This window comes from Phaseolus vulgaris, chromosome 8 (assembly GCF_000499845.2).
Source record: "Phaseolus vulgaris cultivar G19833 chromosome 8, P. vulgaris v2.0, whole genome shotgun sequence".
Classification (NCBI taxonomy): Eukaryota; Viridiplantae; Streptophyta; class Magnoliopsida; order Fabales; family Fabaceae; genus Phaseolus; species Phaseolus vulgaris.
The window spans coordinates 87,896-114,161 of record NC_023752.2 but is presented as its reverse complement, the minus strand read 5'-3'; the positions used below and the strand labels follow the sequence as shown (position 1 = coordinate 114,161).

Sequence of the window (26,266 nt, the reverse complement as noted above, 5' to 3'; positions counted from 1 at the left end):
TATATATATATATATATTATTTTGTTGATGATAAGAAAAACTCAATTAAAGAAGAAAAAAACTGTTTCAGAGTGCACTTCTCAAATTTTAATTATTATGAGTGTTTTCATATATTAATTAGAATACTAAAATCAATATTTTTAACATTTTCTAAGATCTAATAAAAAGAGGAATTCACTTAAAATTATGGTAAAATATTTTTTTCAGTTACATATAAATTTAATCAACTTAACTTTTTAACTGAAATCTATGCATATCAGAAAAGTCGACATTGTGTCGATATAAAATCTATTCTCCAACTAAAAGCTATGACATTTGTGTGAGTTGAAAAAAAAGGACGTTATTATAAATTTAAATATTTATTTGCAATTAACGTCGGTATACTCAAACTAAAGAAACAACACAAAAATAGCAAAAGCCGATACTTCAACTAAATAATATAATTAATTTAATAGAGTATCCATACACACCATGTAGTGAAATTGCTGTTAATACCAGTGAAATTGCAATTCTAAACCTTTCAAAATGTACTTTCCTTATATATTACTTGTTTAATAATTAAATACATAAATTTGAATTTAATACTGAATTTATATATATATATATATTTCTTTATTTCAAATTTTACAAGTTCGACATTAATAATATGTAAATAATTTAGTTATTTAAATTGATCACGAGGATATTACTGTTTTTTTATTTTATACATTCATTTTAAATATATATATATATATATATATGACTTTTTGAAAGCATTAAAGTTAATTTTGAAGTATTTTAATTAGTAGTAGTGGTGATATTATGAATTTTTTTGCTTAATTATAAAAATATAATAGTGTAGATATTTCACGTGTACCACAATATGGAGAGTTCATCTTTCATGTTTCACCCTAAACCTCTCTGTTGTGTTCGCCTACGTTCTTTGTTTTGCAGGCTTCAAGGATTTTGTCCCTCAACAGTGTTATGCAGTGCAACAGCTAGGGAGATGTAAATCTAATCAATCAAAAATTCAGCTGCTAAATCTCTTGCATCAGGGGCTATCTTAGGATCCTACCAAACCTGCTGGAAAATGATAGTTTAAGAACTCTTTGATATGATGAATTTACACACTAGTTCTCATGCAACTGAGCTTATTTTGCTGCTCTCAGGGTGTGCATCTTACATCATTATACTTGTAACACTAAGCCAAATTTGGCTATATCTTGTTTTGCTAGAGTCTTAGTCTCTTTCTTGCATGGTCAAGTTCTGTGTTTGGCTTTGTCCCAGGTGTAGAATATACTGCTTTTGCTTTCTCTACCTACTCTTTTTGGTTCTGTTTGGATTTTTATTTAATATATTTACGTAGATTAAAAAAATTCCCACACATTGAGTACATGTTATTTTTGAAACATGTTGAGCACATACATATTTTATCTGTGGATTATTTATTAAATTTTAAATTGATAAAGTTAGAAATAACTGAAGAAATATTATGACAATAAGAGTAGCAGTGAGTCAAACAACTTTATTTTTTTTAAAATGAGTCAAACTATAGCTGAGGTTGTCCATTAGACAATTTTAAAAGAAATAAACCAAACATGAGGGATGAAATTTTTACAAACCAAAGCTAAAGTGTTAGCATGGCTGGACTCTCTCACACATGCATGAGTGATCTAAGCAATAACTAGGGTACGCGTATTACGTGCAAATAACTACAACTTAATTGAAACATAGCATAAATCTCATTTAGACCACGCACTCTTCACTCTTTTTCTCCTCTCTTTCAACTTGGCTCTTTTTTGCTTCTTCATCTTCCTCCACGGGAAACACTTCTCCAGTTCCCATTGGGCTCGCTACAACAATGTTCTTCAGTGGCTCTTGTGGATTCTTTTCCATCGTATTACCCTTTTTATTTCCTTTTCTGTAAATTGTGTACAGCAGCATCTGAAGTAACCCCAGCACAAAACCAAGCACATTTGGGAGCTGCACATTCATTCACAACATAGGAAGAAAAAAATAGTCAGTGCCTGAATGTTATAATTAATAATTCATCACTAGTAAATTTGTATGTAAGACAACACTTACAGCGATGCATATGTCCTTGAGGAAGAGACCGTAACCAAACCACATTATGGCGCTCAATGTAAGGGTAAATGACAAATTGAAAGGCATAAACTCTACACTCTTCGTGCGAACAACTTGTGCCTGCAAGCGCCAGAAAACAAGATATGACTAAACTATGCAATCAAACCATTTACAAGCACATAGATCAAATAAGGAATTCTTCTTACCACAATGCTAAGTGGTGCTGCAAAGACGCTCACTGAAACGGAAACACAAATCCACCCCAGGACTTGCACACGAAGGGGACCATGCACAATAAAGTTTGTTACTACCAATATCAAAGCAAAGGAGCCCAGGTTCATCGCCGAAAATAGCTTGATGGTCAAGTTCTGCAGTTAAAGTAAATGAACAAATTTTAGTGTTTAAATTGGAACCAACATACATATATGCTCAATTATTTTATTACTTTGTGTATGCTTGAGTTCTAGGGTAAATAAGGTTTTATAGGAGATATGAGTATGTTCAGGGTTTCACAGCGTATATTACATTGAAATTTTTACAATGGTGCAATTGTAGGTTTGGTCATGAGTTATCTCACTTAACATGTTTTCTTTTTATTCTGATTGGTGTCATGAACTTTTGGTGTGTAGGAGAATTATAAAAAAATGAAAAGTTGGTAAGATTGAGGTGACCAGGGATCTTAAGGTTAGAGATGATGTTTTTGGTATCTTTGAGTATGAAGTAGACGTTTGTTTATGTACTACAGAGTCTCCTTCAAACCATTAAATCTAAAATCTCCTTCAAACCATTAAAACAAGTTTTAGATTGAAGAACGATCTTATTTTTATTTTTTATAAGGGTTGAAGTATTTCTAAAATATTTTCATTATTTTATTTTATTTTTAAAAAAAAATATATATACGTACCCTTGCATCTCTGGTTGCATAGATGATGTACAAGATGATGTAGATGATCTCTATAACACATCCGAATAAGTTAATGGTGATGAGGAGAACAGCATCTTTTTTGAGCCACGCATAGTACAACCAAAGCATTGAACTAAATAACGCCACCAAGTAAGGCAATGACTGAAAACTTTCAGTCGACTTCTTCTTGTATATCCGGTAAAATGTTGGCCTGCATATTCAAACATGTTCAGTTTTAAACATTATCTTTAACCTAAATTTGGTTTAATCCTTTTTTTCGTATTAACATAAAACCATTAACTAAATGCAATTAGCCACAATGAATTCGTTGATGGATAGATAATCAAGTACTTACACAGGAGCCAAGAACACCAAGAACGAAATGACATTACCTGCATGTGCATAAAAAAGAGAACAATTCCTTAGCTTGCTACAAATTTAAACAATGGCTACTAATATTCATTATATTAAAGAAATGTGTGTGTGTGGTGAGACATAAACCAAACATTTTTCTAATTATTATTGAATTCTGACCAATCGCGAAAGCATCAGAATAACCGACAAACTGGTCGAAAACAAAGAGACACCACAATTGCTGTTTGGTAACAACTATAGTGTGTGTGAGGTATCTAATATCACTGTGGTGATTGCGCAATCTGATATTTTTACTACAAACAAAAAAAGCTCTCTTTCATATATCTCCTTTATTAGTTTTTTAATTATTTTATATAGGAAGTAATTACATTTACAAGTCTCTTAAGAAACAAAAGACTAACTAAAAAACTCATTACGAGAATCAGAAAAAATATGTAGAATATATAAAATCATGTTATATTTTTAAAAAATGAAAAGTAAAATGTTAATTAGTATGGAAATATGTAAAGGTTTGAAAAACCTATTTGAAGCAATAAGAAGGAATGGAGGATAAAAGATATATAGGGCTTTTTTTTATCAAAAAGAAACAAATAATTTTTTTTATTTTTTGTAATATAAGAATTTCAACATTCCTGAAATACTTCATTTTTTTTATAATAAAAATTAAACAAACCCACTTAAAAGGTGATCAACTAACTGAGCAAGATAGACAAAAAAAAATAAAAATAGCTTAAGTTGATACTTACCCAGCATGCCAAATGTAAATGCCAAAGTATGGTGAGTGATAATCATGTTGGGTTGAGTTTGGGTTGGAGAAAGGAGAAAAGTTGATTGAATGTGAGTGAGAGAAGGAGAGTGGTGATGGTGAGAATGGTCTGAGAAGAGAAGTCTATATATACAGAGAGGTGATGAGAAAGAAAGAAGCTAGAAAATAAAAAAGAATAAAATAAAAATATATAGTACTATTGTTCCGAGGGCCGGGGAAGATATGTGAACTGCATGCATGCTATAAACTTTTTGGTTGGCATAGTGAGATTCCATAAAATGAAGCCTCTTCATTTTAATTTGTGTCATTCAGTCATTATAAGTGATGATTAGTCAATACGCGAAGAGAGAAAACGTACCAGAGGACGGAATCAGCATTGTTCCATTCCACTTTCTACCTTCCTCAATCAACCTATAGGACACCAAACTTGCAAGATCCATTCACGTCACTGCCATTAATTAAGATAGTTCAAAGCTTATGAAACAAAAAGTAAATAATGGTCAAAAGCTACCAAGGACTTGTGTAATGCAAAGTATGCATGGTACAACAATCAAATTCATTTCTATATTCCAACCATACAATAGTTTACCCTAGAAAGTGATCTATGATAGAAAAGAAAATGTCACTTTTTGACATACACTTTTATTATATGATAGAAAAATGTTACTTATTATAATGTATGGTAATAGACATTAATATGACACACAGATTAAGATTTGGTCTTAGATCTCCTCAAAAATACTGTTAGTGGATTTCTCGTTCTCTGATGGTTGTCTAAAACCCTTAGTATGTATTCGATTTAAAGTTACTATTAGAGCGGCAGGGTTGATCCTTGATCTCTCTATTGTCTTTAGTTGTTAGTGTCGGAATGGACACTAAACTATTCTTCTGGAATCTTGTTTTTGTATGAAAAAATGTGTTTTTGCATATCTTGTTATGTATGGGTTAGATCACTCCTTGAGTGAGTCTGTTTAATTTATTTATTTTTTGCTGATAAAAACAATAATAAAAGACATTAATTTATAATTTATATTTTTATTTTTTTATAATTTATTTTCAATAAATAATTATTTTTATGTTTACTTTGACTTGTTTTAATATAGAACAATTCTCAGTTTTGTGATATTAATCAATACTCTTATATATAAAATAGGAGCAAAATTGAAAGTTTCTTGATTAGGAGATCAATATTCAAGTCAAGACTATCAAATTCATTCGAAGTAATATTCATATTCATCTTGTTTTTTATTTTATTTTCGTATTATTACTTGCCATATCTATCATGTGTTCACTTTAAAAAAAAATCCTACATTTTTTCATCAAGTAGTTGGAAAATCATGTCTGCAATCACTCGAGTCCTTCATCCCTAAGAATTACTCTGGTTTTTATTAGCTTCTCCTTGTATGCATTCTATTCCCTTTAAAACCTTTTCAATTCTTGCAAGTTTTTAATTGTAGTTTTTGTCTTTCTTTTTGAAATATTATTTTTGGATACAGTTTGGTGGGAAATAGACATCTGTCTTGAAGGTGTTAATTAGATCGAGATGGAGCAGGAATGAAAAGTTGATCTAAGGTGCTTTTCTTTACAACCTTGGATTAATAATAATGGGAAGAAAAGTGTGAGTGAGTAATTAAGAAATAGTGGTTTTATATATATAAAAATGATAGTGATTTGAAGAGTAACACGCAGCGTTTGAAGACGTAGTGGAATAAATGTTGATACGTGAAAGATGAACCATAAATCTTGATACTGGAATAAAATCGGGGGGCTACAGTCAAACTAGTACTCTGAACCATAAATGATGATACTCTTTTGCTGTAAATGAATGATGTTTAGTATTAGAAGAATAAAATCTGGGGTTAAGAATGAGTGTGTTATTAGAAAAGTCAAGAGAATCTGGCATCAACCACATCTACCAGTACCCTTCTATATATATAAACACCATCTTTGTTCAATAAAAATAGTTTGTTTCCAAATGTGTGAAGACCAAGCCAAGCCAAAGGGACTGCATATTGAATGAATGCATAGATACACATATTTCAACAAATGCTTTAGAGTCAATCAACTCTACTCAGTCCCCACCATCAGCATAGCATCATCACACAATTTGACTAGGTTGGCGTGTAGCCAAAGGATCCATCTCACAGACTCAATGTTGGTTCAATATAATCCACTCACTTCCTATAACTCACTCACTTCACACAAATCCACCCACCCCAACCAATTATCATACTCAATTCAGGGTCACCATGCCATCAAACATTTACATCCCATGAGCCCACCAATGAAAACACAATTTCCAAAAATATGCAAAGTCTACCAAAACACTATGTAGATAGTGGAAGAAAGGGAAATGGTTAATAAATGATGAAGATAACCAAAACATACATTTTCGTATATCTTTTCTAAAGGCCTCCAAAGCTCCAAAAATGGTTTTAATAAATAGTTGTAGTTTTCTTGGGTCTAATGGGTTAGCTTGAAGATCCTCTTTGTTTGATCTTCTCTTTGTTCCATATTTATTTATTTATTTATTTATTGTCAAAAAAAAAATAAAAGTGGTAAAGTTATGCCATGATCTACAGTTGTTTCTAAAGAAGCTTTAATGCATGCTCAGATACAAGAAGAACCAATAAAAAAAAGTCTTTCACATGTGCAACAACATTTTTCTTTCAAGCTGTATACATCAAAGATCTTGTTGAAGAAAACGATAGGACAATGACAAAAGTCTTGATACAAGAATGTGCACAAATAAGCCTTCAGGCCTTTTGATTATAAGAAAGAACATTGTATACGTTGAAAGATGGTACCCTCTCTAGTAAGCAACCTTTGTGATCTTTTAGATCACTTCTTAAACAAACTTTTTCTTAGTTAAAAATGACTACTTGTAAAAAATGGTTGCTTTTAAAATAATACTCGATTTTTTAGTCATGAGTGACTATGTTCAAAAACAATACTAACAAGGAATGATTAAGTTCAAAAACATTACTCATCATGTTAGCAAGAAGTTAGTATAATAAGAAAGAATATCTTATTGTAACTTACCGTCTTAGTTAACATAGTAAAATTTAATTTATTAATTGAAAATTGCATGTATTAGACAATTAGTAGAAAATTCTTCATTTATCTTATTACAAATGCATGTTATTATATTTATCTTAATTTAAGAATGAGCTTTTTCAAAATCAAGTCTTTGAATATATTTGATGTATTGTTTATCAAGTATATAATTATTGTATGACTATGCATCATCATACAACACCTGGAAAAAAAATTAAAACACAATTTAATCATTTATTCTTTTTAATCTCATAATCTGGGAAAGGATTATATTTTTTTTGTAACTCTCATCATTTCAAAAGGGATTATAGTGTGTTTTTTATATTCTAGTTATTTAGAAACGTTGAATAAAGTTCTTTTATATTCATTAAACTAGAAAATAAAGTTGTATTCAATATAGTTTAGGTAAACCATTTTCAATTTTGAAACTGTTAATCAATAATTATTTTGTTTTCTTACAAATTAGATAATCTAAAACAATTTCTTAATTTATCTATTTATTATATTATGTATTGTTTCTTTTGAAACTCACCAACTCAAAAGTAATCCACCCCTTTTCTTTTTTTTGGTTTTTTTTTATTGTATATGAATAAATAATTAAAGACTTAATAGTTTTCTATCATTATAATGTTTTTCATTTTATTCTACTATTTTTATTTTTATAGTTCTCAATTTAATTTAATTTAAAAAAAATGAGTCAATATAGTTATCTTTGTAAAAAAAATTGGATAACAATGTTATAATAATAACATGGGGCAAGAATAAAAAATGACAAATCATTATTTAAAGTAGACTTATTTACTTAAGTGACAGACCACACTAGTAATGAAGTTGATGTTTCATTATAGTAATAGTAATATCATTGGTATAAATTTAAAAATAAAAAATGAGAACAAATTGAGAGAACATTTTAAATAATAAGAATAATAATTCTTTTAAATAAAAATCATCATAACAGAAAAAACAAAAACAAAATTATTACACCATAACTAGAAGCAAATATGGATTCACTGGTGCTCTTTGGGAATACAAGTTTACTTTTCAAATTAAATAAAATACAAGTTTACTTTTCAAATTATGCAATTTAAAATATTCATTTAGCAGTTTCGAAAAGAAAGTCTGATAAGAAAAATAACAAAGAAAATAGACACTCTAATTTCTTTTACAAATTATGGGGGTGTCAAAAGAAAATATAGGATCTATAAAAAAACCTATTCAAAACTGATTGTACGGTGGGCCTCCGTAAGCGACAACAAGGATGGGCTGGGTCCAGAAATTAGAAGTTGTACTTTTTTTTATAATAAAAAACTGATATTTTGGTCTAGAATAAATATTTATATTTATAATTTACAATAAAGAAAAATTTAATATAAATGAATTATATTTTATATTTAAAATAACAACCCTGCTTTAATTATTGATCCGTAAGCTTGATTTTCCAATGTTTTTTGCGATTTTAGTTCTCGTATTTTAAATTTTTGGTAATTCTAGTTTAATGATGAATTCAACATATGTTTTATTTTAATTTAATTTAATTACTTTTACGGTATCTCAATTGAGGGTTGAATTAAAATGACAGTTTTTTAATCTATAAGGACTAAAATCCTGAAAAAGTAAATAGAATAATCAAATTTGCATGTAAGAAATTAAGACTGTATTATACTTTAGCATAAATAATTGAAATTATCACATAAAACTGTATTAAATGAAAATGGATATACAGGTAAAAAACAAATAAAGGCATGATTGAGTAAAAAAGATTATGAAACAAAGATAAAGGTGTGTGAAATGTATTTTTAAAGAAAAGTAGTAAGAATCTCTTATTAGAAAAGTAAAGAGAGTAAAACTTTTGTAGGAATAAACTATGTTCATATTTGCATATCACTTAATCTGTTACCATTCTAATTGAGTTTATTTATTACATATTTGATTTGACGTTGAGTTTCTTATAATTTGAAATGTCTATTATCAAACAAAAGAAAAACTTTATAATAAAAAATATTGAAACATAAAGACGGATAATAGAAAGTTACCTTAAAAGAATATGTTTTTTAGTTGATTTTTGTCAAGAAAATTGTAATTGTTAATAAAATATATTTGTTATTATTGAACACAAATAAAACATATTATATTTACATTTATGATATTTTAGGAAGTTATGCGAATTATTTGATTTTATTAATACTAATTTGTATATTATATTATAATTAAAAATGAAAAAAAAAGTTGTTAATTGGATGCATGTTGTGAGGAGTGTAGGTAGAAGTATGGGAAATAGAAGAGTTTGTTGGGTATGAAGTCATGACCAATTAGGTTGGGCTGACTAGACACATGTTTAGTGAGTGAGCTTAATTATTGTATCCCTTTATTATCTCTATTTATCTCTATTTAAAGAGATCATTGTACTTGTAATTTTGTAATGTAAACCTAATAGTTGTCCGTGTGAATGTAGGTTGCAATTGACAACCGAAGCACGTTAAATCTTGTGTTGTTTATTTTTTTGCAGTTGATTTGTGATTGTGTGTTGTTTCCGCGTGAGTTTTTCCATGAGAGTTGTTAAGTAATTAAGGTGTAATTGGTAATGAATAAGTATGATGAGAAATGGATGAGGTAATGTGTGAGTGTAGAAGACATGAAAAGTCGTAGAAGACATGAAAAGTCGTAGAAATAGTGGTAAGTTGTGAATAGTGTGGAATAGTCTTTGTTTCACCCTTACGCTACCTTTTTTCTATTTTCATTTTGATTTTCATTTTGATTCGTATTCTTATTCTGGAAGAGAGGGATAAAAGTGGTTACCAGCAGAGCTGAGAAAGAGGAATAAAGTTGGATGTGTAATTTGTTTAGAGAAAGTGGGGAATGTGCAGCTTCCAAGAGTAAGATTTCTAAATGCTAAGTGAGAAATGTTTCTTTCTTACACTTACACTTCCACTGGATTCCACACCCCTTTTCACCAACTTTCTTTCTAGCTACTTTTATTTTGAAAAATGTTACTTTAACCATTACAAAATTACAGTTTATAATTGTAATCTAATCAATATTTTTTTTTTTCTCTTTTTCTACTTCTAATCTCTCTTATAGATTCCACAACTCATTTTACAATTACAAGTGCTATTTCCTATCCCTGGTCACACTTTCATTCATTTTTATAACAACTTTTGCTTTCTTTGAAAAGAGATATCTTATTCTTTCTTTGGCCCTTTTGCAAAATTTGGCTTTCCGAGTGCACAAATCTTTGGCTTCAAAATCAAGGAACTACCTTATTTCAAGTGCCCAATCACCAAAGCAAAGGACCACATTCTCAAGGCATCTCTATGCGTCAACATTACAATTACAATTATAAATAAATAAATAATAGTGAGGTCAACTTACTTCTACTCTTATTTATTTCATCCAAAATTCTATATTCATCACTTATTTTCTACTTTCTTCTACTCCACACCAATGTAAATATCCACCGTCTTATCAAATATTAATTCGTTTTCAGATACTCTTACGCATCACACTTATTTTATTACACATCATGCAATGTTCTCATCAAAGTGAGTTCAATGAATCCAAAAATAATCAATTCATATCATTTGTGTGCAAAAGCTTATGATGAGTAGAACTAAGAAGGAAGTTTCAAACATAGCAATTGATTCCTAAAGGAAAATTTGCTCTGAAAAGTAAAATACAGCATCGTGCGTCACTAGTTGACAACATCTTGGGGGAGGTGTCACGCACCCTTTCTTGCTCAATATCACCTTTCATTTGTTTTATTTTATTTTCTACCTTTTTCCGTGTTAAGTTCATCTCCATGCTTCATAAATTCTTTTTTCTTTTTCTTTTTATTTCAAAAAGGTGAGGTTGATGAAAGATGTAGAATTGGTTTTCCTTTGACAACTCGTAACAAGAGGTTTTTAGTCCAACATAAAGCACAAGAGGGGAGATAACAACCAACACAATTTGTTTAAATAAATGAAAAGAAAAAACCTTGGCAAAATTTACTAACTACAACCCAAACATGCACACCATGATCTATTACTTCAATGCCAAACCTTAGTGCTATTAATTCCACACGCCAGCGAAAGAGTTTATGAGTGTGTTTGGTCAATGAAAAATATACATTATTATAATAATAATAATTATTATTATTATTAAAAGAAAGAGAAATCTCGACGAAACAAGAAAAGAAGAACGGGAGCTATGTTAGGACAATTAGGGAATGTTGTTTTTATAATATGTATGTGTCCTTACTAACGTGTGTTGGTTATTAGTTTTTTTTCAATGAATTCATTTTTTTATCGACATTTTAATGAATTCATACTATTAGACTTTAAGAGGAAGTGAGTAAGGATCATTTAAGTGAATGATTAAAATTCATGAGTTTTTAAACATGAAACATATAGGAAGAAAAATAAATATGATAAGTTAGAAGGTCTAGTTAAATATTTTATTATCCTTCTTAATTTTAACAATTTAGTCTTTAAAATTTAAAAGAAATTTCAACTGATTTCAAGTAAAAGATATTTTTTTCTTCTTTAAAGATTATGAGTAATTTTATTGAATCTCTCTATTATTAATTAATAGACTCTATAATTATTCTTTAAATAAGTTAAATTCTCTTATAAAATAAGGTCAGACTAATTATTGATTTAGGGTTAGGGTTGAAACAAGATATGCTCACAACTAATTATTTTATTTAAACAAGAAACTCAGATATAAAAATTATTTTTAAACGAAGTGACATAAAAACATATTAATATAGTTAATCGTAACATTTGAGTTGAAAACAAATTGGGTCGAGACTCAAAATATTTTGAAGGTAGACTTAGTGGAATTGAGTAAATTTTTTTATAGTCGATTTGAGTAGAGGTTTACAAAATTGTCTTAGTAAGACTATCGCTTTGACCTACATAAGTGAAATAAAGGTCAAAGAGCCCCCCTCCAGTGAGAAGAAACTTACACGCTAAAAAAAAGAAAATGAACAAGAAGTAGAGCGCATTAAAACCAAGATGATTAAGATAAAAAAAAAAAGGTTTGGAAGAAGGCTACCGAAGATCTGACCAAAACCGAAGCAAAAGTTGCTTGAAACTGAAAATTGCTAAATAATTAAAAAAAAACTTAAGTCTTAAATAAGATATTTAATCAAGCCATAACTTATGCTTATGTTTTTTCAAAACATAACTTAGCACCATTGACGCGTTAAAGCTCAAGTCGCAAGTTATCTAAACTAAACATAACTTGTTCCAAATAATTTAACGGTTAAGTTTAGAAATAATGTAACTAAATGATACATTTTTATTAGCTCATGATGTGTGTAAGTTGAAGACTTTGTTATAAAATTCTCAAAATGAAGTGTACAAACCACGTATGCATGTACAAACATAAAGTTGTAAAAGATGTTTAAAGTCGTAATAAGATATCAAAATAATCCCGATTAGAGTGATAATAGAATGTGCAAACTTAACATATATATATTCTGATTTAAAGTCATAAAAAATATTGACTTATAATAGGATATTCATATCTCAATTAAAACAATAACAGAGTGTATAAACTCGTGTGCATGTCTAAGCGTAATCATAATAAGATATACAAATCTTTAGTTTTTAAGTGTATCTCCTTCTTGAGTTAAAGTTCTCGTAATTTTTTTTGAATCATAATAAAATATTCAAATTACAACGTAAAAGTATAATGAGATCCCTTATTTTTGCCAAAAATTTTAGATAATTTCACTAAATCTTTGTTAATAATTAATAGATTTTATAAGTAACGCTGAATATAAATCATATTCCTGTATTAAACCAACTATCCTTGCAATAAGAAAATGATAAGATGGGTACTAAAGAAAGAGAATATAATAAAAAAATGTAAAGGGAGTTAAAGAAAGTTGTAAAAAGGGGAAGTTGCAGATAAAAAAAGAAATGGGAAGGAATTGAAGTGAAGAAAAATATTTTTACTGAAAACACAATAATTGCAAGGTTTGACGTTTGTGTTGTAACATATAAAATGGGGCATGAGAATGCCCACACGCAAACTCCTTTGACCCTATAAGAATACAGACTAGGGAAGTTGAAATGGGAAAGATCAGAGCCGCAATGTGCCATACGAAACCCTTTTTCCCTCCTTACATATAATTTATAATAATAATAATATGCAAGTGGGTTTTGCTTCTGGGAATCTCATCTCATGGTAATAATTAATAAATAATAATTAAAGAAACATGAGCATCCTGAAGTTAAGTTTAGATTAGTTTAGTTTAGTAGTGCTTCCGCTTTCTAATTCCTTTTATTTTATTTATTTTTGAGGCCAACAAGTTTCCCCTTTCCCCACGGAATTGGGCTTCTTCAATTGTCAATGTTTGAGGCTCCACCTTAACAACAAACAAACAAACAATCTCAACCGTCCCACGTTTCCATCATCCAACACCTTTTCCATATTCCCTAACCACCCTTCTCTTCTCTTCTCTTCTCTTCTCTTCTCCCATGAATTTCATTGCTTCAAGAGATGATGGAAACAGTGAGACAACAAAATCGACCAAATCTTTAAATGGGGCATACTTCCAACGTCCCACCTTACTATAAAACAACCCACACTGCATCTTATTCCATACCCTTTTGCTTTCTTTATCCCATAATAATAACCATTTTTCTTCTTTCTCCTCCTCCTCCTCCTTCTTCTTCATTTTACCCAAGTAGAAGAAGGGTGTGGTGGAATGGAAAAACTGAATTTTGTGAAGAATGGGGAGCTCAGATTGCCACCGGGGTTCCGTTTCCACCCAACTGATGAGGAATTGGTTGTGCAATACTTAAAGCGGAAGGTCTTCTCCTTCCCTTTGCCAGCCTCTGTCATTCCTGAGGTTGATGTTTGCAAGTCTGATCCTTGGGATTTGCCAGGTGTTCATCATTTTCTTCTTCCTCTATCTCTTCTTCCCAATTAATTGAGTCTAATTGCAATGCCTTCTGGGTGCTGTGTTTAGGTGATTTGGAGAAAGAAAGGTACTTTTTCAGCACCAAAGAGCCCAAATATCCTAACGGCAACCGCTCAAACAGAGCCACGAATTCAGGTTATTGGAAGGCCACTGGGTTGGACAAACAAATTGTAACTTCAAAAGGGAACCAAGTTGTGGGGATGAAGAAGACACTTGTTTTCTACAGAGGAAAGCCACCTCATGGATCTAGAACTGACTGGATCATGCATGAATATCGCCTTCTTAACGCGCCCACTTCCTCTCTGTCTCAGGTGAGGATTCAGAGCTACCAAATTAACCTCAAATTATCCCCACGCATGCATTAATTACTCACACAGTGTTTTTGGTTTGTTTGTGTGTGCGCGTGCAGAGCCCTGTGGTTGAAGTTCCCATGGAAAATTGGGTTCTGTGTCGCATATTTTTGAAGAGGAGAAGTGGTAGTAGAAACGGGGAGGAGAAGGAGATGGAGAGTTTGCGAGGCAGAGTGGATAAGGGGATGGTGAGAAAGTCGAAGATGGTTTTCTATAACTTCATGGCGCAGAACAAGAGCGATTCCTCAAATTCTGGCGCCAGTGGGGTTACCAATGAATCAGATGAGCATGAAGAGAGTAGTAGCTCCAACACCTTCCCTTATATTAGAAGAAAACCTTGACACCCTTCACTTGAATTCTAGTGCCACTACTTGTTTTGCAACCATCTCATCTCATATCAGCCTAAGCTTTGCCTCTTTCTTTTATTGTCTTTCTCTGTAATTATCTTCTCATTTTCAACCGGCACCAAGGCTAGTCTAAGTCTGAAGAGTATGCTACTAAAACTAGTGTGCAATCCAGTTTTTCTTTTTAGTTCAATCTCTGATGATGCCCTTCATCATCATGCAAATGCAAAGGCAGTGCTTCTTTTAGCTAGCTAAAAGCTACTAATTTTGAGTCTTGAAGGAGATGCTTTGACAGAGCAAAAGAGAAAGAATCCATGGAAAGAGCATAAGAAAAGAGGTCCAAAATACATGTATATTTTAAAGACCGTTTTCAGGAGAAGAAACATAAAATAAGAACACAACCTTTGCACTAGTTTGTTCCTTTTGTTTAGGAAAAGAAGAGGTTGCAAAATGAATGGTCATTCTTGTCGGATAGAGAGAGGAGGGTTATCTGTGATCTTAATAACCAACTACAATATATGTATATATATTGAATAAGAAATGCAGAAATTGGAAGCATTTTTTGAATGGCAAATACAGAGCCTATCATGAATATGCTTAAGAGTTTATTAGAATGAAATTGGTTGTAGTTTCAGATGATGATGATGGTAATTAAGTGTAGTTTGTTTTATAGCATTCTGTGCAGAAACCATGAGTGTTTTAACACGTCTAGTTCTGAGCTATATAGAAAGCATGACAGCTACGTTTCCCTATTGCTTACATTTCTTCACCTCATGCATACAACACTGTCCTGCACCACTGCCACAACCCATCCAATTTGTACCTTTTACAAAATTAAATAAAAACTTTAAGCAATTTGCAGATTAAACTAGGACGGTGTTATAATCATGCAACTCATAAAATTATTGCTCATCTCTCAATTATTTTATGTACCGATAACGATTTAGTTGTATAAAACATCACTTTAAAGGCCACTTAGTCAGAGAATGTCACACCCAAAACTAAGTCGGAGAAAGAACAAAAAACTGAACATATTTGAATGAGAAAAAAAAGTGGAAAAACAAAAATAACAAATTTTGTCCGAATAGAAGGAGTGAGATGTAAATAGAAGAACTGAAAATGGTTGTTTTAATTAGAATCCTGTTTGGAAATACACTGCATTGTATTGCATGATTAGATGGAAACAGTGAGACAAGAAGATCGTGGAAATCTTGAAATGGGGCATCACTTGAAGGTACCATATTTGTCATCTACCCTTAATCCTACGTGGTTGCCCCTGGTTTTCGAACCAACTGGGACCCTTACCTTTATTCTTTCACCCACCTTTCTTCTCATCTCATTATCATTTTTTTATTATACATCTCTCTCTATCAAACTACTTTTCAAAATAATTCATTCCAATACTACTAATCACTAAACAAACACCTTATCTTTTTTCATACTTCTCTACACTTATTATGCGTTTCATTATAACACAATCACAACTTACTTTGCCTTTTTTTAAGACAAATAAGAAATCCAAAAATACTGAGAAAACTAGTCAAAATTCAATTATTGAAGGTGTGCAGATGTCACCTGCGATATTATTAATTAAACATTTAACACAATTCCTTTTTTAACGTACTGTGGAACAAATAGAGAGCAACGTGTACAGTTTTTAGTTGTTTAAATTGAACTCTAAAATGGAGTGTTTTTTTTTTTTTTTACTTTATCATCTCTCTTTATTATTACATGATTTGTTCGATTGACACATAAAAGAATTGTCTCTCTTGAAAGAGACAAAGTAATATTTTAAACAATTGACATCAATGGTAATCCCATACTCTAAAAGAGACTTCACAAACAAAACACACATTCAAAATAAATTTATGTTTTTTCCTTTGATGAGTATGCAAAAATCATTACCATAACTTTTAATTTTAATATGCCAAAAATTTAGATTTTAGTATAATTTTTTAATATTCTTCATATTTCATTGTCTTTTAAAACTAACCGGTCAACTATAAGTTGCTTTTATAACAACAATAAAAAAAAAATCTTATACTGCAGGTCCATATGTTACCTGAATAGTCAACAAATTAGTTTTTAAATAAAAAGGAGTAAAGTATCTTTATTGGTTTCTTCTTAAAAAGAACAACTAAATTCGATATATTAGCCCTTCTAACTCCTTTTGTCTTATTTTCAGTCACTTTAATTTTGAAAAGCATAATTTTATCCTTCAAATTTAAATAACGTTTTATAAAAGACAATATATTATTTAGACAACGTTTAAAGAATCAAAAGTAGGAGGAATAAAAACAACAATGTTTTTAAAATATAACTAAACTTTAGATGTTTTAGAATGATTAAAAAAACATATTTTATCATATTTGTACTCTTACCTTTGATATGAAATGATACCTAGTTTTTTTAGAATATCTTTTTGTTGAAATAAAAGGAAATTAAAGCCGGAGTCTTGTTACAAATAAAAATTCGTTAAAACGTTGAATTTGTGAAATAAATCTAATTAAAAAACATTTTTGTCAATTGTAACTATGCATAAATTATTATTAGACACTGGTAAAATAGATGGATGTTTCATGTCAACGTTAGGGTGATCTAACAAAAATAACACTTTATGTTTCAACCTCTCAAGTTATATTTTTAATCAATATTTTTTTAAAATGTGTATGATTAAAAGTAATTAGTCAGATGATTACTAATAAATAAAACAAAACTAGAAGTAATATGCCTCAATCTATGAGAATATCAACACAATCATACATTATTTTTATTGACATATCTATTCTTGAACGGGTGAGAATAAAAAAACTATTACATCACTTCTCTTATTTTTTTTTTTTTTTAATCTATGCTTATTTATATTATTATTGTGGACCATTTGTCATTAATAGACCTAATAAAGACAAATTAACTAATATTGAATTATCAATCAATTTTGTTATTGATTATGTCGATCGACCTAAACAAGATGATGAATCTTTTTATAGTGCGAACTCTATCAATATACTACCCAAATAAAAAAATTTAATTAATAAATTCTCTACCATCAGACTCCCTGATAAACAATAGTTTGTGAAATAAAGGAATTAATCAACTTGTAATTTTCCCGACAGAGTATAGTAAATAAATAAATAAAATGAACTTAGTTATGGAGTGTTTGACTAGTACTTAAATTAAAAACAGTTGTTCTACACTCCCAAGTAACGTGGACGTTTCCATTATTTGGTGGGAAAATAAAAAGAAATTAGGCCCACACAGAAATATATTATGAGAATTAAGACTGCAATACATAGGATGATGTCTGTCTGGGATAGAATAGATTTTCTCATTGGTTTTATATGGCCATAGTTTTTATGCATGTACCTTTAATAAGAATATATGCCAATTTGTATGGTTAGTCCATTTCAGCGTGATTTAGACCCTTAAGTTATTGAAAAGCTAACAGAATATTTTAATTGATTTGAAAATGATTTCGCAAGTGTATGTTTACGTTCACGTCTCCTCAAATGAATGTGGTATCACAAGAAATTCATAAATACAATCAATTCAATTTTCAAAACTGTCCCAGAAACATAATTCACTATTTGCGATCTAAAAAAATCTTGAACAAGCGTGGACCTAAATTGCATTTAATAATGACAACCTTACGGATTGTAACGGCTCCAAATGACAAGTGGAACTCAGTCAAAATCGATTCACGTAATCAGATTAATTAAGTCTTACAGAAGATTAACAAGATCAAACGGTGATTAAATTATGTAATGCATATTTAATTATGATTCAAAATCTTAATTGATCCAATAAGAAATCATTCATGATAATCATATAAATAATCACACATTTTAAAAATAAGATACGTCATCATTACGCATTAATTGCACTGAACATTATGTCAGAGTGCCTTCTACAGATACAATCCGAACTTAGTATTTACAAGGACGAGAGAAAGAAGAGTAAAAGAAAAATTGTGAAATTATTCTAAGAGGTAAAGATAATTGTTTTTTTAATTCCAAATCAAAGCTAAAAGTAATAAATAGTAAATAATCTTAGAAGAAATGAATTTAGTTTGAGTAAAGAGTTTTGTGAAAGTTATTAAAATGAGATAAGAATAATATTAGTGAATTAAAGGAAACACCGACAGAATGGGATGCGTCTAAAGTGTGAAGAAGTTACTTACTACGAAAACCGTACAAATGAAGAGTGGGTTCTCTTGCTGAGGTGTTCTAAAAAACAAGATCCTCTATTCATTCATATTCTTTTGTTCCCCGTTGAGAGATAGAACAGAAATAGAAAGAGAGGGTTAGTTCTGTACTTTCACCAACTCAGTGCCATGCCACTGATAAAGCCTCTTTGCATTCCCTTCCCTTGGGTCACTTCCAGCTGTACCCCATCACATAACCTCACTTCAGACACCTCTTTTTTTTTCATTTACCTTCCTTTCTAAACTTCCTCACTTTAGGATAACATTAAAACCAACCAAATCAAAATTTAGTTGTTTGTTAGAAACAAAAAATGGAGAACTTGTTTTGTTTTATCCAAGGAAGGGACAGATAAGTGCTTTGTTTGGATAAACCCAACGGAATCCTCCTCCAATCTAACTCCAAATTGCAACCACAACACAGGGAACTAGCCTTTGTTTTCTTATTAGCACCACCCACTCTGGTCTGGAGTAACAACTTCTCTCACAAACAAACCATAATAATAATAATATAAAAAAAAAACCTTAAACCATAGTTAATATAACGTCAAAGTAAAAGAAAGGTTGAGTCTGGTTTACGCCAAATGTGTCGTCTTATTCTTCTCCTTCCTTCCTGTCAGACCCATTTCTATAAAAGAAGCCACACTGCATCTTACTCCATACCCTTTCGCTTTCTTTATCCAATAATAATAACACCCTTTTCCCTCCTTTTTCTTCTTTCCTTTCCCCTTCTTCAGCCCCTTTCTTTATTTTCCTCTACGCTTTAATGGAGTTATAAGAACCCCCACGAGTGCTTCAATTGTCACCCACCCAACTGGCCTGCTCTGCTCTAGTCGGACACACAAAACTGTTAGTACCATACTGCTATATTCAAAACATATACAGAGAAGGAGAAGTAGGTTGTTGTGTGGTGTGGTGGAATGGAAAAACTTAATTTTGTGAAGAATGGGGAGCTCAGATTACCCCCGGGGTTCCGTTTCCACCCAACTGACGAGGAATTGGTTGTGCAATACTTAAAGCGGAAGGTCTTCTCCTTCCCTTTGCAAGTCTGATCCTTGGGATTTGCCAGGTGCCTATCATTCTCTTCTTCCCCTCTCTCTTCTTCCCAATTAATTGAGTCTAACTGCAATCCCTTCTGGGTGCTGTGTTTAGGTGATTTAGAGAAAGAAAGGTACTTTTTCAGCACCAAAGAGCCCAAATATCCTAATGGCAACCGCTCCAACAGAGCCACCAATTCAGGTTATTGGAAGGCCACTGGGTTGGACAAACAAATTGTAACTTCAAAAGGGAACCAAGTTGTGGGGATGAAGAAGACACTTGTTTTCTACAGAGGAAAGCCACCTCATGGATCTAGAACTGACTGGATCATGCATGAATATCGCCTCCTTAACGCACCCACTTCCTCTCTGTCTCAGGTCAGGATTCAGAGCTACCAAATTAACTTCAAATTAACCCCACGCATGCATTAATTACTCATACAGTGTTTTTGGTTTGTTTGTGTGTGCGCGTGCAGAGCCCTGTGGTTGAAGTTCCCATGGAAAACTGGGTTCTATGTCGCATATTTTTGAAGAGGAGAAGTGGTAGAAATGGGGAGGAGAAGGAGATGGGGAGTTTGAGAGGGAGAGTGGATAACCGGAAGGTGAGGAAGTTGAAGATGGTTTTCTATGACTTTTTGGCGCAGAACAAGACTTATTCCTCATCTTCTGGCGCCAGTGGTATTACCCAAGAATCAGATGAGCATGAAGAGAGTAGTAGCTCCAATACCTTCCCTTATTTTAGAAGAAAACCTTGACACCCTTCACTTCATTCTAGTACTACTACTTGCATCTCAGATCAACCTAAGCTTTGCTTCTTTCTTTTATTGTCTTTCCCTGTAATTATCTTCTCATTTTCAACCGGCACTAAGAGTAGTCTAAGTCTGGAGAGTATGCTACTAAAACTAGTGTGTAATCCAGTTCTTCTTTTAGTTCAATCTCTGATGATGCCCTTCATCATCATGCAAATGCAAAGCTTCGTTCAGCTAGCTAAAAGCTACTAATTTTGAGTCCCAGAGGAGATGCTTTCACAGAGCAAAAGAGAAAACACAGTTTTCTTCACAAATTTTTTTAAAAAATTTATAAAAAAGTATTGCACTGAATGATAAAAATATGTAATGCAAGATATATACAATTTATTTATACAGGTAAAGATTTGGTTTTTCTAAAAATCAGAAAAGATTAAGTAATACATGTATGTGTATGTGATAATGTTTATACTAAACGTTTGTTGTTTTATTATTAATTAAAAGTATTTATTTTATCTACTGAAAGAGGAATTGAATTCTAGAGGCAATGTTATCATGATCATTGAATTTATTTTTTAGTGTTTGATTAAAGAAATTATGCAAAGGTAAATAACCATAAGATATTCAATTATATTTAAATAAGAAAATTACAAAAATTGCTGGTCTAAAAATATACAAGTTCTTTTCTAATTTTTAATAAAAAATTGTAGCAAAAAAGAGTTTTCCTCTATTTTTAAATGTCTTAAAACAATTTTGAAAAGTACTAAATAAAAACAAAGAAATAATATAAAAAAATATTATATTAATTTTTCTTTTATAACTAAAACATTGTGTTATTTACTAACATATTAAATTTTTAGAAGCATTCTATTTTCTAAGTTACATCTTACTTTAGATATTTTGTTCAATTACTTCTTATAAGTAATATTTGAAGTTTTTTTCATGTACAAGTCTCTTTGAATTCTTATCACACTCTTACCTATTGATGAAAAAAAGTATTAGACTTTCCAATATCCATAAATAGATTCCTTAAATATAAGAGTGGTTGAAGATGTAGGTTTTTAAAAGGGACACCGAAGATATTTAGTATCAATAAGCATTAAATAAATTCATAAAAAAAATTAAGACACTATTTTGAACTCAAAACCTTAAAAAAAAAAAAAGATGAATCTCACAAGTCACTTGAGATCTTCTTAGTTGACTCTGAAAGTGTATCTTTCGCTCAAGGTTTCAGTGTTATTTTTTAAAGGTTAGAAGGTTCTACCCTTTTTCACGTGAATCAAGTTCTTCTCCTTTTAGCATTAGTGAGTTTAAATCTTCTTTCTATGAATTCACCGAGAGCTATAGTTATCATGTTCTTTGGAAATCTATCCAAAATCTTCATATTGTATTGAGCTTTTGAGTATTCTACTATAATGTTTTGAAGCTCATTGATGATAGTTTGAGATCTTTCAAACAATTCATCAATAGTTTCAGTTTTTTTCATCTTAAACATTTCTTACTGTGTTTGAAGAGTGGTTGTTTTTCTCAACTAAACATGGTTTATGCCGTCATGGATGTTATGGCATAATTGTGTTGCTTCGTGCCTATGATATTTATTATATTCAAATTTAGATAAAATACAATTTATAAGAACTTATTTAAAGACAAGAAAGAATAAAATATACCAATAATAAATTATTAGAACATTTACTTCGATTTATTTGTTATACAATGTATCAAATGGTTTAAATCCTCTGAAACATCAAATGAAACATTTATCTATTTAGAAGAATTTATCGTCTAATAAGATGAACGCAACTGTTTGGATTTTAAAATAATATTAATTTTTATTTGTTAACAATGTAGTTTTATAAAGTAATTGTTATTAATAAATGGGAATGAATACATATGAATCATAAAAAAAACAAAAAAAAACAATATATATATATATATATATATATATATATATATAACTGTGAAGTTAATTTTTGAACAATAGTCAAGCCAAATCCTTCTTAAATTACTGTTTCCAAGATTTAACTTCTATCGTTAGACATAAAATTGTATAAATTCACATTATAATTCCACATCAACCAATCACAGTAAAGACAAATTTATTTGGATCATATCATATGTAATATAGGATCCCTTTATTTAGTAATTTTATCATTTAATCATATATCTAGTTACCGAAAAGTTTTAGCTATCAAACATTTTATAAAAAAACCTAATTTATGGTTTATTCAATCTTGAAACGACTGTTGAAAATTTTGATATTGTTAGCATGTTTTGATTCAAGTAAATAATATAATATATTATTTATTGGAAATCTCACCTAAACTACGAATAAAACAAGTTCACAATATATGATATAAGTATATTATATAAGCTGATACAAATTTTATCCTATATTAAGAAATAAAAAAAATAAAAAATATGTTGAAAATCTCAAATAAACTAAAAATAAAATCAGTTCAGAATATATAAGTGAATACAAATTTTATAAGATTTATAAAAGCTCATTCATTTTAAAAAAGTAAACATAGTTGTAAGTTCGATTTTGAAATTCGAAAGTATGTCTAACTGTACTTCAGAAAATTTAATCTGTCTAATTAGAAAAGATAATGCTATTATCACACTCTTTTATAAAGAATGCAATGCACTATTCACGAGTCCCAATAAATATAGCTAATATACTAAAAAGGTTGCTAGAAGAAAAAAAAAGGTTAAAAGTGTCTTTGCAAACATTCTTGAATTCATTAAACTAGAGAAATGTGTAAAAGTTGAGCCGTAGAAGCTAAAAGATGAATTAAAAATAAGGGGAGAAAATTGCAGTTAAATGCAGGAAATAAAAAAAGAGTTAATTGGCGGGCGGAGTTTCTTGTTGTGATGGTGGTTTAGAAATTAGAATGATCTAATAAGGGTGTTAGAGTTCTTCACGTCACCTTTTCTATTTAAGTTTCATTTTCATGAAGAAAATAAAGGGTGAGAAAGAGTGTTGTGTGAATTGCTGACTTAGACCAAAGCAAAACTTTTGTCAATCACGTGGGCAGCCTATCATGGTAGACCACACATGACCTGACCCATTCACTCCAATCCAACCTCTAAACTTCATAGTAGCCTCACCTGATTAGGTCAATCAGGTTCAGAAGGTTTCCTATTAATTATTATTTCTCCTTCCAAAATTGCCTTGCACAAAGGGGAACATGTGCATCTATCAATTTTGACCAGCTCCACAAACCACCTATCTTTTAATGTTGTTTATCTAGAGGTATTTCCAAGGTTTGCTTAGTACAACTGCAACAAACAAGACGTGTATATTTCTTACTTCTCCTAATGGAATAAATCTAACTACATGGACCCCAATTCCCAAAAGGGATCCAAAGTCCTCTTCTCCTAAACCCATACTACAACTTAGAAAAACTATGGATGGAAAAAATGGATTAAAAAAATGTGGGTGACTCATGTTCAAATAGAGTTCAGATAGATTTCTTTTAAATGTGAACCAAATTCAACAGCAGTACTCACTTAACCGACAGAATAAAGAAATTCGAACTGGACTAAAATTGGATTGACCCCAAATTAATTTACAATAACCCTTAATTATTATTTTTTCTAAGTTACTATCTTTATAATATTATTTTTTAATTTTAGTTAATATTTGATGAAACAAGTGAATGTTTTATTTGTTCTCCTATGATAAGATGGATTGAGTCAATTTACTTTGATTCTACTACTGGAAATATATAAAAGATATTGGAACTTGGAAGAACAAAACATGTTTAAATGATTCAATCCACCAACTCACCTGTTACAAAATTTCTATCATACAAAGTATGATTGAGTTTGACTCATTTTTATTTCATTCATAATGAGTGAACGTCTGTGAATTGAGTTGGCTTGCTTCGACAACTCTGTCAAGGATATTTCTTCCTGAACACCTACATTCTTTGTAATATCAAAATTATCAAGGATAATTTTGGATGATTCCAGAATGAGTTTTGTAACCAAAGTGTGTTTCCGAAATAAGAAATCTAGAAGACAAAAGACCATTCTGGAATATCTTCAGAATACATTTTTTAATTTGCAGATAAATTTGGAATCCATAAAATATGTTCGGAAAAGAATAATCTGGAAATCATTTTTAAATGGGGTAAATGGTCTTTTCCAATAATGACAGGGTGCAGGAAGTCATTTGTTGGGGGGCAGGGAGAAACACTCCTCTGTCAAAAGCCAATTCAGTTTCAGCCCTACTGCAGGTTCACGGCCCATAAATTAAGAAGCCCCACAACACTACGGCCCAAAACACAATTCTCACTCCTTAACCACAATTACCTAGATCGACAATTTTCTTTTAAAACTTCTTAAAAATATAAGAAACGATCTCCATCCAGAATGTACAAACACATGCAGTTCAAAATCAAATCTCATCATCATGATAAATCAAGTTTAGCTATGGAACAGGGTTTTACGAAATGAGAGTTTATTCATAAGTTTGAGCAAGAGCTTTATTCATAAGTAAAAAAGGTAAAGCTGTCTAAACATCCCTAATAATCATATAGAAAAGCAAAAAGATCTAGAAACCAAAATAATAATAATAATAACAATAACAGTGAAGAGGTGTAACAAGCATATGGCAGGCACGAGATAAGTAGATTGATAAGAGAGAGAATGGAAGCATAGAATATATTACTGTAAAAGTAGAGACGGAGAAGGATGTTTGGGGTTACAAATGGGGAAAATGGAGTGGGTAGTTGATGCATCTGCAAAATTGAGTGAAGAGAAACAGGTGCTTCAAGGGTTGTTGGCGGCGGCAGGAGCGGGAACAGATGGTTGAGAACATGCCTTGAGCACAGCTTCATTCTTGAAATGGAATTAAGAAGAAGAGAAGAGAGTGATTGTGGAGAAGAAGAAGAAGAAGAAGAAGAAACCCTAAAAATGAGGAATAGAAAGATACCTGCCAAACGCGGAGAAGACGCTTCTTAGCATTGGCTTTGCGGGTGGTGGTGAGTTTGATTCTCTTCCAAAGGAGTCCTCCAGAGTCATGCTTCTTCACTATCTCCATCACCCGCGTCCCCCAAAATGCACCGCCCATATATCAGATTCTCTTCTCACGATTCCAAATCCTTCTTTCTGCTGCCCAACCACCACCTTCTTCCCTTTTTTCCATTTCCACTTTGGGCTCAATTCTCATTTACCTTTGGGCTTTCTCATTTACCCATTTGACAATTTCTTTCTGCACCATATCACTTTTAACCTGCACCCTATCATTTTTGAAAATTCTCAAAATTACCCTTATTTTTGGATTTGAAAATCTGAAATAATAAATATAATTTAAAACTAAAAAAAACATTTTGGATAAAATAATCAGGAACACAAAATTGAAAGTGAATTCTCGATAAGAATTTCTAGAATTTAAAAAGTGTTCTGGAAATTTAAATCCAGAATATTTTCAGAAAAAAAAAAGTTTTGGTTATCCACACCTTTTTTTTTATCTAAGATTAATTTTATCATTTTTGAAGGGCAA

General features: G+C 30.8%; 3 protein-coding genes across 4 annotated transcripts; 1 reads left to right on the top strand and 2 right to left on the bottom strand.

The window, feature by feature from the left end:
• Positions 1 to 1,484: 1,484 nt before the first annotated feature.
• Positions 1,485 to 4,203, bottom strand: LOC137823834 (bidirectional sugar transporter N3). The gene is made up of 6 exons (XM_068629124.1): positions 4,090 to 4,203; positions 3,324 to 3,360; positions 2,969 to 3,179; positions 2,271 to 2,432; positions 2,065 to 2,184; positions 1,485 to 1,962 (listed from the first exon to the last, which is right to left on the bottom strand). Exons 1-6 carry the CDS (start codon positions 4,133 to 4,135, stop codon positions 1,726 to 1,728), a joined length of 813 nt encoding a protein of 270 aa, XP_068485225.1. The 5' UTR covers positions 4,136 to 4,203; the 3' UTR covers positions 1,485 to 1,725.
• A 9,225-nt stretch (positions 4,204 to 13,428) lies between these two features.
• On the top strand, positions 13,429 to 21,012 carry LOC137823831 (NAC domain-containing protein 83). Of its 2 annotated transcripts, none has more exons than XM_068629121.1 (3): positions 13,429 to 14,044; positions 14,128 to 14,390; positions 14,489 to 15,347. In XM_068629121.1, the coding sequence occupies exons 1-3, from the start codon at positions 13,864 to 13,866 to the stop codon at positions 14,768 to 14,770; spliced, it is 726 nt and encodes a 241-aa protein (XP_068485222.1). In that variant the 5' UTR covers positions 13,429 to 13,863; the 3' UTR covers positions 14,771 to 15,347. The 2 variants fall into 2 exon arrangements, with proteins under 2 accessions (XP_068485222.1, XP_068485223.1); XM_068629122.1 differs by lacking the exons at positions 14,128 to 14,390; positions 14,489 to 15,347 and adding exons at positions 20,127 to 20,389; positions 20,488 to 21,012 and having other exon boundaries at positions 13,744 to 14,044.
• Positions 21,013 to 25,205: 4,193 nt separating this feature from the next.
• On the bottom strand, positions 25,206 to 25,892 carry LOC137823832 (uncharacterized). Its single transcript, XM_068629123.1, has 2 exons — positions 25,697 to 25,892; positions 25,206 to 25,602 (listed from the first exon to the last, which is right to left on the bottom strand). The coding sequence occupies exons 1-2, from the start codon at positions 25,832 to 25,834 to the stop codon at positions 25,534 to 25,536; spliced, it is 207 nt and encodes a 68-aa protein (XP_068485224.1). The 5' UTR covers positions 25,835 to 25,892; the 3' UTR covers positions 25,206 to 25,533.
• Between the last annotated feature and the right edge of the window lie 374 nt (positions 25,893 to 26,266).